Raw genomic sequence first — 15,475 nt, 5'->3', positions numbered from 1 at the left:
GTGATGATGCCCCTGTATAAGTCATTGGTGAGGCCCCACCTGGAGTATTGTGTTCAGTTTTGGAGGCCGTATCTTGTTAAGGATGTAAAAAGAATTGAAGCGGTGCAAAGAAAAGCTACGAGAATGGTATGGGATTTGCGTTACAAGACGTATGAGGAGAGACTTTCTGAACTAAACATGTATACTCTGGAGGAAAGGAGAAGCAGGGGTGATATGATACAGACGTTCAAATATTTGAAAGGTATTAATCCGCAAACAAAGCTTTTCTGGAGATGGGAAGGTGGTAGAACGAGAGGACATGAAATGAGATTGAAGGGGGGCAGACTCAACAAAAATGTTAGGAAGTATTTTTTCACGGAGAGAGTAGTGGATGCTTGGAATGCTCTCCTGCGGGAGGTGGTGGAAATGAAAACAGTAACGGAATTCAAACATGCGTGGGATAAGCATAAAGGAATCCTGTGCAGAAGGAATGGATCCTCAGGAGCTTAGTCAAGATCGGGAGGCGGGGCTGGTGGTTGGGAGGCGGGGATAGTGCTGGGCAGACTTATACGGTCTGTGCCAGAGTCGGTGGTGGGAGGCAGGGATAGTGCTGGGCAGACTTATACGGTCTGTGCCAGAGCCGGTGGTGGGAGGCAGGGATAGTGCTGGGCAGACTTATACGGTCTGTGCCAGAGCCGGTGGTGGGAGGCGGGGCTGGTGGTTGGGAGGCGGGGATAGTGCTGGGCAGACTTATACGGTCTGTGCCCTGAAGAACACAGGTACAAATCAAAGTAGGGTATACACAAAATTAGCACATATGAGTTATCTTGTTGGGCAGACTGGATGGACTGAGCAGGTCTTTTTCTGCCATCATCTACTATGTATCCCAACACAACACGAACAAACCCACCAACATAAGCACCCCATATTACCCCCTTCCTGTTTCAGACAGCCTGAAAATTCTCGGAGTCACAATAGACCGAAACCTCACGCTGGAAAGCCAAGCGAAATCTGTAACGAAGAAAATGTTCCACTCAATGTGGAAACTCAAACGAGTAAAATCTTTCTTCCCAAGGGAAATATTCCGCAACTTGGTACAATCAATGGTACTGAGCCACCTAGACTATTGTAATGGAATCTAAGCGGGATGCAAAGAAATAATCATAAAGAAACGCCAAACTGCTCAAAACACCGCAGCCAGGCTTATATTTGGCAAAACAAGATTCGAAAGCGCCAAACCCCTACGAGAAAAACTGCATTGGCTCCCAATCAAAGAACGTATTGCGTTCAAAATCTGCACTTGTTCAACCTCATAGACCTACCAACCAGAAACACAACAAGATCAACACGCTCATTCCTAAACCTTCATCACCCAAGCTGCAAAGGTCTCAAATACAAATCAACCTATGCATCCAGCTTCTCCTATATGAGCACGCAACTTTGGAACACACTACCAATTGCCGCGAAAACAACGTCTGACCTACCAAACTTCCAGAAATCACTAAAGACTATCTTGTTCAAAACGTCATACCCTAACGACCCGACTTAAACACCTGCATCCTGCAACACAACGATACTAATGCTCAAACTGGACTTAACATAACGCTTCCTCCTTTCTATCCCTTATATGTGTCTGTCACACATGCACTCTATTATACCATAATATCACTCTGTATTTGTCATACCGGAAAGGCGATCGCCTCACAGTACTATGTAAGCCACATTAAGCCTGCAAATAGGTGGGAAAATGTGGGATACAAATGCAACAAATAAATAAATGATTTGTAATATTGTAAATTCCCAGTTATTGTACTGGCTTCTTTGATATTATAATCCACTCTGAACTATTTTTGGTGTGAATGGAATAGAAATCTCTGTTAATATAATGTTAAAATGTAGCAGTCCAAATACAGATTCCTGTGGTACTCCGCTCTTCATTTTCCTAAACCTACTCTCTGTTTTCTATCTTTTAACCAGTTTCCAATCCACAACAGGACATTGCCTCTACTCTTATCCCATGACTTTTTAAATGTTTTCAGGAGTCTCACATGAGAGACTGTCAAAAGCTTTCTATAAGTCTAGATACATTACATCAACCAGCTAACCTTTATCCACTTGTTTATTCACACCTTCAAAATATGTAGCAGATTGGTGAGGAACAACTTCTTTGGCTAAATCCATGTTGGCTCTGCTACTCAGGGCCACCAAGAGACAGAGCCGGGCCCAGAGCAGGGCCATCGCAGATGCAGCCCCCCTCCCCCACTCGGGCCACTGCCACTCCCCCACTCGGGCTGCCACTGCCCCCACCCCCTTACCTTCCTGCATCTCTCCTCCCTTTGTCTATTACTCACCTGTTCCTGTGTGCCAGGACCCAATTTATCGTGTTAACGCAATCACCCGTGTCCCAACACACAGGAGCAGGAGAGAGACAGATTGAGGGAGCAGAATCTTCTGCCTTCCTCCGGAAGCCTTGCTGGCACCGGGCCCCCCTTGGAGGCCGGGCCCAGGGAATCTTGCCCTCCCCTCTCTGCAGCCCTGCTGCTTCTGTGACCTTTTGCCTTTCAGTGTGTGACAGATCGGTCACCTGTGCCCTAGATGGTCACTTTTAAGAGCAGAGCAGGCAGTGCAAATTTTTAACAAAGTGAAATATTTACCAAAGATTGACAGGTGGAGGGGGAAATTCATCTGGAATCATTTCCACATCATCATAGTACTCATCTGCAAGAGAAACATCACAGAAGCTGAATAGAATTTGTGTTTATCTGAGTAGAATTTCAACATGTCATTGATAAGAAACTTTTCAAAGCTTGTAAAGCTATGCTGTGCAGTCCTAGCGCACAGATCAGACAATCCTTGGGCACTGGGGATGGAGGTGGGCACAAACCAGGGTGATTGCCTATATTTCTAGGGCTGCTGTGGTAGCCTTGATCCTGATGTCTGATATCACTGAGGAGCATCAATGGACCTGAAATAGATGTGGATCATGCAATAAAGATATTAGCACCAGGCTATGAGGTAGAGTTCCCCACCACCATCACACACACACACACACACACATACACACACTGCTCCTCAATATCTCAGAAGGATCGCCTGCTCTTCATCTTTGGGGTGGGGGATGTGTGCTTCAACTGAATTGCCCTAGTCCCCAATTCTTCCTAGAAGCAGCCACCCATACAAAAGATGGGCTTTCTGTAGATTGGATTTACAAGGTTGCTAGCCTTTACCTTTCCTCAGATAATCATGCCATGCTGTCAGATGAGAGGCCAACCTGAGCAACTTCCATTCCTCCACCCAAAACAGTAGATGTTGAAGAAGCATTATGGACTCTCAGGTAATGGTTTTACCCTATATTATGCATGGTGATGTAGTTTCTGCTTTTCTTAAAGATATCAAAATTACAAATCGAAGGATGTGGTGAGATAAAGCCAGGACTGGATGAGGCATCACTACAAGCGCCGATGTTTGAGAAGTAAGGGGAAGACTGGATTTGGTGCAGCGAGGTGCTCAAATCCAGTCTTCATGATTCTCTCCCTTCTGCCAAACAAGTCCGGTTTCCAGTGAAATAGAAATATACATCTCATGAATAATCAGGGAGAATAACCTGAAAATCAGCATTGTGCTCTGGGACATTGAATTAGGGGACTAGTGAGGCTGTGGGGATCTAGAGAGCTGTAAGGGTGATACAGGAGGAGGAGGAGTAGCCTTATGGTTAGTGAATGGGCTGAGAACCTGAGAAACTGGGTTCAATTCCCACTGCAGCTACTTGTGACTCTAGGCAAGTCACTTAACCCTCCATTGTCCCAGGTAAGAATTAAAAGAAATGTATATAACATGTAAACCACTTTGATAGTAACCACAGAAAGGCAGTATATCAAATCCCATCCTCTTTACAGAGGAAAACAAGAGAGTTATCAGTAACCTGAGTGTCATGATTGTCTACTGCAAAAACACCATTTGGTAATGCCAAATTATCATAACACAATCAACTTATAGCACTAGTTAAAAAAGGCAAAAGGCACAAGGCTGGCATTCTAGCTCAGACCATACCACTGCACACTATGGCACAGCAAACTCAAGTTATGGCTAATGATAAAGATGGGATGATAGGGCTCAGTCATATTGCAAAGGTGATATGCTTCACACAGTCAGGGAGGAAGGATAGCAGTCACTACTGTGATTCCCCTGTCAGTTATAGACAGTACCGCCAAGCCATTATACAAAGGACAACCCAAAGCTGGCGAAGGCAAACATTGAGGTATTTTATCTAGGATACTGATGATATACAAAGAGAAGCACAGAACTTAACCAAAAGAAAAGCATTACAGTAGCACAGCATGAGATTAAATTTGCATTTTCTCATGCTACTTAATTAGAGCAACCTTCTAAGTGGCTTTCAATTTCTAATTCAATAGGAGGAAGAGAGGAGGAGGAGAAGGAGGGAAAAATAGAAGAATAGAAAAATAGCTCCCTCCTTCCTCACCAGTCTCTGATTTTCTCTCTCTCACACAATCCCTCCATCCAGACCTTATCAGTCTACTTCCTTTTCTTTTTTGACTCATAGGGCATCAGTCTTTCAAACTCCCCCACCCTATCCCTGGTTTTTTTTCTTTCTGTTTCTTCCCCCTCAGAGCTCTCTCTGCTTAAGTCTCCGCATCTTTCTCTTAGCTTGTCATTTCCCCCTCATCTGGGACCACATGGCTACCACTACCACCTCCATCCTACCAAGATGGATTACTAACATGCAGACCTGCCAAGTCTCCTGTACAATAATATTAAGGAAGATAAACAAAGAGGCAGATCTCATAACAAACACCCAGTCTTTATTTAGTAAAAAGCTCCCAGGTTTTCAATCATCTGTGCCTGATATGGCCATATTTTGCCAAAGAAATTGGCTGCATCAGGGGCAGAACAACTTTGCTTTTAATATAGATTGTTTATGCTCATCAAGTAATTCCTCATTTTTTGATAAGGAGGAACCCAGTGGGCCTTTCTGCAAATCTTCAATATGTTTCTTAAACCAATTGGTTGCCTGGTCTTCCTGTTGATGCCACTGAAAAATGTACGGAAATTGTTCTAGGTCTCGGTACTGCTGTTTGAGATGTTTATCCATCTGCCTTCTCCTGTCTTGTAGTAGTTCTAGCAGACTGTCAATTCTCAAGCAACTGCTGTGAGCACCATGAATTATCTCTGGGTTTGCAACAGGCCAATCTGATTTGAATTCCTCTATAAAGTCACTCAACTTATGGCTTATGTTTAACAGCAGCAGCAATTTTTCCAGAAGAACTATCACTAACCACACCCTCTCCAAAAGACATTACATGATGTGATACCCGCAAGCGAGTCTTCTCCGGAGTAGCCCTCACACTCTGGAATGCACTGCCTGAAAGGCTCTGCTTAACACAAGACTATCTGTACTTCAGGAAGCAGGTGAAAGCTTGGCTCTTCAACCAAGCCTTTAATGGAAGAAGTAACTAACTTGTTAGTCTCACTCACACATACAAGGAGTGACTCGGGCTGCACATACTACAACAGGACAAGTTTATCCACTCCTACCCTAGCTGATATAATATTTAACCATCTCTCTGACCTCGTGTGCAACTTTCTTTAAATCAGTCACCTTACTTTCTAACTCTTCTTATTCTCTTGCCTATTTATATGTTACATTTTTGCTTTACCCTTCACTATCAATTAAAATGTTCTATTATGTATTGTGTTGACATTGTAAGTAATATACAATGCCAATAGCACTATCGGAGTGAAGAGAGTGTTTGAACGGCGTTCATGTTACCACTCCTTTTCGTTTATTCAATTGAGCTGTTTTTTTCAACATATTTTAGAAGACCAATGGTTGCAGTTTTCGGTACATTTGTTTTCATCAATACATATTCACCATATTTTGGCAGTAAAAGATCATAGTGTAGCCCCTGAAGCAGCCCTGTTGGGTGAAACACGGCCTGTGTCAGGCTAATCTGTACATTAGATTTACAATAATAAACTATTGTTTGTCTTTTTTCCACCTTGGAGTTTGCAGATCGTCTGCCCTTTTGTTTTCTTGAATAAAAAAACACTAGTCTGTTCTCAATTTAACAACTGATTATTGATATATCGATATATGAGAATGTACGAGGCTTAATGGCAAAGCAAGTATGTTCTAAATTCTGAACAGAGGCCAGTTCCTTATATAGGGAATACGGCATCTTGAACACAAAAGGATCAAAAGAATACATAAAAAGATTCATTATTACAGGAGCATAGGTTAGTTTACTGAGGTTTATTGTCTCCGTGATAGTCTCCTTCACCTCTTGACCATCAGATTATCCATAATGTATAGGAGTCATAAATTGCTCCCAAGTTAAGAAATGACTTATGATGTTTTTCCATTCCTAAAGGTCCCTTGGTCACTTAACACTCTGATCACTCTGTTCTTTAAGTAAATAAGTAATGCCACACTGGGAAAAGACCAAGGGTCCATCAAGCCCAGCATCCTGTCCACGACAGCGGCCAATCCAGGCCAAGGGCACCTGGCAAGCTTCCCAAACGTATAAACATTCTATACATGTTATTCCCAGAATTGTGGATTTTTCCCAAGTCCATTTAGTAGCGGTTTATGGACTTGTCCTTTAGGAAACCGTCTAACCCCCTTTTAAACTCTGCTAAGCTAACCGCTTTCATCACGTTCTCCGGCAACGAATTCCAGAGTTTAATTACGCGTTGGGTGAAGAAAATGTTTCTCCAATTTGTTTTAAATTTACTACACTGTAGTTTCATCGCATGCCCCCTAGTCCTAGTATTTTTGGAAAGCGTGAACAGACGCTTCACATCCACCTGTTCCACTCCACTCATTATTTTATATACCTCTATCATGTCTCCCCTCAGCCGTCTCTTCTCCAAGCTGAAAAGCCCTAGCCTCCTTAGTCTTTCTTCATAGGGAAGTCGTCCCATCCCCGCTATCATTTTAGTCGCCCTTCGCTGCACCTTTTCCAATTCCACTATATCTTTCTTGAGATGCAGCGATCAGAATTGAACACAATACTCAAGGTGCGGTCGCACCAAGGAGCGATATCACGGCATTATAACATCCTCACACCTGTTTTCCATACCTTTCCTAATAATACCCAACATTCTATTCGCTTTCCGAGCCGCAGCAGCACACTGAGCAGAAGGTTTCAGCGTATTATCGACGACGACACCCAGATCCCTTTCTTGGTCCGTAATTCCTAACGTGGAACCTTGCATGACTTAGCTATAATTCGGGTTCTTTTTTCCCACATGCATCACCTTGCACTTGCTCACATTAAACGTCATCTGCCATTTAGCCGCCCAGTCTTCCAGTCTCGTAAGATCCTTCTGTAATTTTTCACAATCCTGTCGCGAGTTAACGACTTTGAATAACTTTGTGTCATCAGCAAATGTAATTACCTCGCTAGTTACTCCCATCTCTAAATCATTTATAAATATATTAAAAAGCAGCGGTCCTAGCACAAACCCCTGAGGAACCCCACTAACTACCCTTCTCCATTGTGAATACTGCCCATTTAACCCCACTCTCTGTTTCCTATCCTTCAACCAGTTTTTAATCCACAATAGGACTTTTCCTCCTATCCCATGACCCTCCAATTTCCTCTGTAGCCTTTCATGAAAATCCAGATACACAATATCAACCGGCTCCCCTTTGTCCACATGTTTGTTTACGCCGTCAAAGAATTGAAGTAAATTGGTCAGGCAAGATTTCCCCACACAAAAGCCGTGCTGACTCGGTCTCAGTAATCCATGTCCTTGGATGTGCTCTGTAATTTTGTTTTTAATAATAGCCTCTACCATTTTCCCCAGCACCGATGTCAGACTCACCGGTCTATAATTTCCCGGATCTCCCCTGGAACCTTTTTTAAAAATGGGTGTTACATTGGCCACCCTCCAATCTTCTGCTCGATTTTAAGGATAAATTGCATATCACTAGCAGTAGCTCCGCAAGCTCATTTTTCAGTTCTATCAGTACTCTAGGATGAATATAGTTAAACAATGAAGTAATACACATTCAGAAAGTGGACATACTAACTTCTCACCTACTATTTAAAATATATTTCTAAGGTAGAATATTTTCCACAACTACAATAAGGAAACACTTCTGTACTTTTATAGATTTGCTATTATGTGCTGCCCTCACATAACCCAGCACAAGATCAATGCAGTCGATCAAGATAAAAGGTCCCCTTCCCCACCCACAGTACATATTGCTTTAAAATAGCACTATGAACCTGAAATTAGAGAAATTAGTTTCTTAAATAAGATGGCTTTTCTGCCATGTTTCTGAGTCTTCTTGTTACTATATTACATATCCTATATAATAATTTGTGCCTCCAACGTTCTACGTCTGGATGCCTGGGTTTCTAACACAATTCCCATTGGTCCGCCCTCACGTCGGAATGTGATGACGTCAGACAGCGTATCAATGAGAGGGAAGGGAAACCAGCACCAGCCAGCCACAGAATGTTGGAGGTGAGGATTCAATCGCGGGAGAATCGCCCCCCTCCCTCCCCCCCTGTTCTCCGAGTTTCAGGCCCCCCTCCCCTCCGAGTTCCATGCCCCCCTCTCCTCCTAGTTCCAGACCCCCGTGCCTCTCTCCCTCTCTCTCTCTCTCCTCTGAGTGGCAGCCCAACCTGCGTTGCCCGCCCTCTTCTCCCAGTCCTCCGCCTGCCCCTCGCCTTCCTGCGTGCCGGCCTGAATTTAAAAGTTCTTACCTCGGGGTCCACCGGCAGCAGTAAAAGGTGAGCAGGCACGGCACTTCAGCCTGCCTTCCCTTCTGTCTCAGCTCTGCCTCTGGTCCCGCCCTTCCGGAAACAGGAAATGAGGGCGGGACCAGAGGCAGAGCTGAGACAGAAGGGAAGGCAGGCTGAAGCGCTGTGCCTACTCCAGTGGCGTACCTAGGGTAGTTGACACCCGGGGCCGGTCATTTTTTAACACCCCCCCCAAATCCAGTACTAGGCATGCCGAGAATACAAAACACTCAGGACCTATAGAGCAATTCTACCATACCATAAGCAGTCATTTCTACGAGTCACACAAGGAAAAGGAAAGCATCTTAAACACTACAGTGAGCAGTAGAACATCAATTCACCTATTGTAAAACGAAACCAGACAGAATAGTACAGGTCGTAGATCCTGCACAGTCAATGCCAACTGAAAGCCATGTCTTTTTCACAAACACAGATACACCCTAATCCACTATAGAATAAGTAATCATAAACTTTCTATTTAGACAAAAATTAAACTGAACCCCCAATGCCAGACTCTGCATACAATGCAACACCACAGAAACAGAAACTGTCCCCTAGTACTGTGCAAAATATAAAGACAGCAGATGTAAATTTGAAAAAAACTAACAAGTACCAATCACCACTTTACAAATTAACAAATAGAAATAAAACAAATATAGAAAGTAAAATAATACCATTTTATTGGACTAATACATTTAGCTTTCAGAGGCCAAAAACCTCCGTCCTCGGGTCAGTACAGTATAGTGCTGTTACAGTATCCTATCCTGACCTGAGGAAGGGGGTTTTGTTCTCTGAAAGTTAGTCAAAATGTATTAAAATTAGTCCAATAAAAAGATTACCTTATTTACATGTTCTATTATAAACATTTAACACATCTACAATACTTTATCCTAAAGCAAAAAATATATATTTTATTTACAGTTTGTTGTCTCTGGTTTCTGCTTTCCTCATCTTCTTTTCACCGTCTTCCTTCCATCCAGCATCTGTCTTCACTCTCTCTCTCTCTCTGCCATCCAGTGTCTGCCCTCTCAGCCGTCCCTTCCATCCACTGCCTGCCCTTTCTCTCTGCCCCTTCAATCCACCATTTGCCCTCCCTCTCCCATCCATCCAGGGTCTGCCCTCCCTCTCGCTCCCCCTTCCATCTAGGATCTGTTCCCTCTCTCTCTCTGCCCCTTTTTTCAGCCCCCAGTTCCAGCCCCCTTCACCCCTCTGAACACCCCCACCCCAGTCCCCTTCTCCCCTCCCCTTCTCCCCTCTGAGATCCCCACCCCAGTCCCCTTCTCCCCTCCCCTTTTCCCCTCTGAACACCCCCACCCCAGTCCCCTTCTCCCCTCCCCCCCTGTCTGAGATCCCCACCCCAGTCCCATTCTCCCCTCTGAACACCCCCACCCCAGTCCCCTTCTCCCCTCCCCTTCCCCCATCTGAGACCCCCACCCCAGTCCCCTTCTCCCCACCCCAGTCCCCTTCTCCCCTCCCCTTTTCCCCTCTGAACACCCCCACCCCAGTCCCCTTCTCCCCTCCACTTCCCTTCTCCCCTCTGAGACCCCCACCCCAGTCCCCTTCTCCCCTCTGAACACCCCCACCCGAGTCCCTTTCGCCCCTCTCAGTCCCGAGTCAACGTCAAGACGAGGAGGAGAAGGAAGGAGATTTGATTTTTTTTTTTACAAGCAGGGCACGAGGCGCTGCCTGCGACGCTGCTTCGCCGGTTTTTTTAATGTGCGGCGCCGCGGGAACGGCCACGGGAGGCGGCGGAAGCGGAGCACCCCCCCCCCCACTGGCACCCGGGGTGGACCGCCCCCACCGCCCCCCCCCCCCCCCCTTGGTACGCCACTAGTCTGCTCGCCTTTTACTGCTGCCAGCAGACCCCGAAGTAATAACTTTTTAATTCAGGCCAGCACGCAGGAAGGTGAGGGGCAGGCGGAGGACTGGAAGAAGAGAGCGGGCAACGGAGGGGAGAGAGAGAGAGGGAGGGAGGCACGGGGGTGTGGAACTCGGAGGGGAGGAGAGAGAGGGAGAGAGGGAGGAGGGAGGGAGGGAGGGAGGGAGGGGGCCAAGCTGGAACTCAGAGGATAACCTTGCTAGCGCCCGTTTCATTTGTGTCAGAAACGGGCATGTTTTACTAGTATGTTATAAGTCATGTGTGATCCTACACAAAGTGGCACCACAAGTGTGCTTGGATCCTCACAAATGTAGCCTGAGAGTGACAGGTATCCTTTTTGCTTCTCTAAAATTCGGGGGATATGTTTACAAATTTTAACAAAGAAAATTTACAGTTACTGATACCGGACTTTAACTGGAGGTTTTTTAAGCCAATGATTGAGAAGAGCTTGAAGTAGTTGGGAATTGGGATATTATTTATACTCCCTATATCACCACTGAGCATTTCCAGCAAGAACTGAGGCTTTTTCCTCCAACAACATAGAAGTTCAGTTTTGAATGAAGTATATGGACTCCTCTTAATGAAGAATTTTTATTATTCCACTGTTCTAATTGAGTGTGTACTAGATACTTTAGTGGAATATATTCTCCAGTTGTGAATTGCATTCTAAAACTGAGCAAGGATGTACACAACACAAGGAAGCATGCTGCCGAGGGCACATGTGCTTTGACGCCATCTGTGTGTAGGTGATCCTGGGGATGTAGTTTGGATGGAACAGGACAGAATTGTAATGTATGTGCATATTTTATACATGTGTCAATGTTTACACTTTCTTTAGAGAAGATGTAAATTTGTGCAGTGTTGGGGCTGATTTTGAGGCCTAGTTTATAAAGACAGATCATCCTTTGACCTACTGTTGGCAACTGGATATAGGTTTTTCAGATATAAAAGTGAGCTTATTGTTAAGGAGACTTCTTATATTGAGTGTGCAAGTAAAATCATGGAATAAATATTACAAATCTGTAATAGAAAATAATTTTGATGAAAAGCTTTTATAAAATAGGCACCCTGTTTATTACAAGATGACTCCCTACTGCCCCCTTCTCCCCTTGTAAGCCTGGGGCAGAAAAGGGATATTATTAGAACATGTGCTTTACCTCGTCCAGGACTCAGGCATTTCGGCATTCTAGAAGGTACTGTGCCTTTATTGTAGGTTCCAATGGATGCCGCGTCATCATAATGTTCTTCTGCTGTACTGTGATGGAAGAAAGAGATGAAAGGGAATTAGGAATATGCAGAAACGGCTGGCAAAATCTAGGCATGAATTGTTGAAATGGTACCTAACTAGTTATCTATTGTATGAGCCAACTGGAAAGACTCCAAATAGTTTTGCTACTTTTGCTGGAATTGTATTATGAATATTCAGTTTTGCATGGAATGCTTTGAACGGTGGTACATGCCTGAGTTATTGCTATGCCAGTATGGGGACAATTTGATAAATGGACACCTGGTAGGAGCCTATTCTATAAAGGAACATAGGTGCTTACTTTCCTACATAAGAACATAACATAAGAACATAAGCGTTGCCATACTGGGACAGACTGAAGGTCCATGAAGCCCAGTATCCAGTTTCCAACAGTGGCAATCCAGGTTACAAGTACCTGACAAGATCCCAGAACAGTAAAACAGATTTTATGCTGCTTATCCTAGAAATAAGCAATAGATTTTCCCAAGTCCATTTTAATAATGGCTTATAGACTTTTCTTTTAGGAAATTAGCCAAACCTTTTTTTAAACCCTGCTAAGCTAACTGCTTTTACCAAATTCTGTGGCAACAAATTCCAGAGTTTAATTACAGGTTGAGTGAAGAAATATTTTCTCTGGTTTGTTTTAAATTTACTACTTAGTATCTTTACTGTGTGCCCCCTAGTCCTAGTATTTTTGTAAAGAGTAAACAAGCAATTCACATCTACCCATTCCACTCCACTCAGTATTTTATTGACCTCTATTATATCTCCCCTCAGCCATCTCTTCTCAAAGCTGAAGAGCCCTATCTACTTTAGCCTTTCCTCGTAGGGAAGTAATCCCATCCCCTTTATCATTTTTGTTGCACTTCTCTGTACCTTTTCTAATTCCACTATATCTTTTTTGTGTTGCGATGAACAGAATTGCACACAGTATTCAAGGTGCAGTCGCACATGGAGCAATAAAAAGGCATTATGGAATACTAGTGTAACAGCCAAAGTACACGCTTGTAAGTTTGGAACAACTATAGAGCTGGCATAAATGTACATAAGTATTGCCATACTAGTAAAGACCAAAGGTCCATCAAGCCCAGCATCCTGTTTCCAACAGTGGCCAATCCAGATCACAAATACCTGGCAAGATCCCAAAAAAGTTCCAGAGATATGCACATAACTTATAGCATACTATAATGCTCATAAGTGTCAGCTTTCTCCAAACTCCATCCATGTGTACACCCATCTATCAAGTACATGCTATGTAAGAAACAGTCCAAGAACAAAGGGAATGAGCAATACAACATTGAAGAGACCAGCAAAGACACTGATGTCAGCCAAAAGTGAGATGAAGGAAGTGCTTTACTGGGGATACTTATGCGACCCGACATGGGCTGTGTTTCAGCAAACTTGCCTGCATCAGGGGTAGTACTGGACAGAGTAGATTATGATAAGGAAGTGATAAAACAGTTATCAGATATTTCCTTTTATTGGAAATTAGATAGTGATCCCACCATGATGTATCAACAGCAAGTACATCAGATACTTGCAACAGCATGTAGTGAGGATATTATATCAAGACAAGAGCTAAGGTATTTATATAATCACTTCCCTAAAATTCCAGCTATGATGTTTGAACTGTATATTATTGTCCCTATGATTTAAGCAACTCAGAAAATCTTCCAAGTTATCTTTCAACCCATTCCATATTAAAAAAATATCATCAGACAATGGGGACCAAGATGGCCGCCGTACTGGATGTGTGAACAAGAGCCTCGGAGATTTCTCGCTTTGAGTTCATGCCACGGAGCGCTCCCCAGGAGAAATGGGGAAGAGGAAAGGCAAAACAGTAGCTCCTACCTCCTCGAGCGCTGTTTCTGGTCCCGCCTTGGTACAACCCAGGCTTGGAAACTTTGGATTCCGTCCACTGGGACCGACAGACCCTGCTTCTAGAACCTCCGAACTGGCAACAACGGAGCACAGTACAGAGGGTGCCACTCTAAGCCCTCTTGCAGGATTGACCCCGCCACAGCCTGGAAGGAGTAGCGGACCGGAGAAAGCGCTGTTCGAGCAGGCGTCCGAGGAGGACGACCTATCGTCGGCGGTAGGAGGTCCAGTGTCTGCATCTACCCCAGGTACGAATACATCAGAAAGGGGGCATTTGCCCTCAGCCTTAACCCACGAAGCGTTGGTTTCTGGGTTGGGAGGTGGTGTGGAAAAACCAGCAATAATCACTATGGATGTGATTTGGGAGGCAATACAAGGGGTGAATGTATCCCTCCAGCGTATGTTTAATACTACTCAGACTGAAATAAGACAATTAAAGGAAAAATCTGATCAGCTTACCACTAGACTGGAATCTTATCAAGAGAAACAGCAAACTTTTGACTCTATACTGCAGTCTATGAAAACAACAGTGGTGGCTGTTATAAAAGAAAATAAAGCCCAGGCAAGGAAATTGGAGTATATAGAAAATCAGAGCAGGAGAAATAACCTTAGAGTGCTTAATTTTCCAATTTCTGCATTTATTACACCAATTAAACTATTGAAAAAGTATTTCTTGGAAGTTCTGGACATTCCTGTTGAAAGCCACCCTTTGGTGACTAAAATGCAATATATTAAAAAATCTCCAATTGCTACAATTGAACCAGAAATTCCTCAAGATAATCTGACTGATTTTCTAGAGCGGTCTGAAATCCCAGACCGAGCTACTTTGCTTGTGACGTTTGCCCTGGACTCTGATAAAAGTTTCATTTTGCGTTCTTATTTCAGGAAAATGAATATTAATTTTATGGGTGGGAAAATTCGTATCTTTCCAGATTTTGCTAAAGAGACTCAGGCCAGGAGAAGGGAGATATTGGCATTTAAACCGAGAATCCTTTCCCTGGGTGGAACTTTTTTCCTTAGATATCCGTGTAGATGTACAATTTCCTTAAATGAAGTTAATTACCTTTTTTTTCTGTCCTGTTAATTAAGAGATTTTATTACATCTAAAGATGATATACGTGATATGCCTGCGATGTCCTCTCTTACTTAATTGTACTGTCTAGGCTGCAGGATCTTGATGTCCTTCCAGTTTATTTGTGATTATGTGTTTAAAGTTAGATTTCTTAATCTTGGACCCCCTCGTTGTGGACAAATAAATTAGGATTTTTTTTTCTTCTTGTATAATTATCTGCAATTATATTTCAAATCTCTATATTTCAATGTATTATCATTGTTATGTAAATGTTGGAAAGCTATAAATAAATAATATAAATAAAAAAATATCATCAATGTACCTATACCATCCCACCACATCTTTGAAATATATAAAGGGATAAACATGTAGGCTCTCAAACTGTGCCATGAAAAGGCATGCTACCGTGGGGGCTACTGTAGCCCCCATGGCAACACCCTTTATTTGATGATATATCTGCTGTTCATACACAAAAAAGTTATTATGAATAACTAGCTTGGCCATTTCCAGCAACAACAGTTTCTTGCAGACAGGTAATGTTAGAGTCCTCAACACCTGATCCACCACATCCACTGCACCTTGCTGTGGAATATTGGTGTACAGGGCTCTGACATCTAAAGTCACCAATATTAATTGTTGATCTT

General features: G+C 43.5%; 1 protein-coding gene across 3 annotated transcripts in view; it reads right to left on the bottom strand.

Moving 5' to 3' along the window:
• LOC115480718 (PML-RARA-regulated adapter molecule 1-like) overlaps positions 1–15,475 on the bottom strand; it is a 171,881-nt gene that overhangs the window by 61,828 nt on the left and 94,578 nt on the right. For all 3 annotated transcript variants that reach the window (XM_030219583.1, XM_030219584.1, XM_030219585.1), the window contains exons 4-5: positions 11,793–11,890; positions 2,634–2,697 (exon numbers count right to left, since the gene is read on the bottom strand). In XM_030219583.1, coding sequence (XP_030075443.1) covers positions 2,634–2,697; positions 11,793–11,890 — 162 coding nt within the window. The remainder of the gene's footprint in view (positions 1–2,633; positions 2,698–11,792; positions 11,891–15,475) is intronic.

This window comes from Microcaecilia unicolor, chromosome 11 (genome assembly GCF_901765095.1).
Source record: "Microcaecilia unicolor chromosome 11, aMicUni1.1, whole genome shotgun sequence".
In the NCBI taxonomy this organism is placed as follows: Eukaryota; Metazoa; Chordata; class Amphibia; order Gymnophiona; family Siphonopidae; genus Microcaecilia; species Microcaecilia unicolor.
This window is presented reverse-complemented; position numbering and strand designations above follow the sequence as displayed.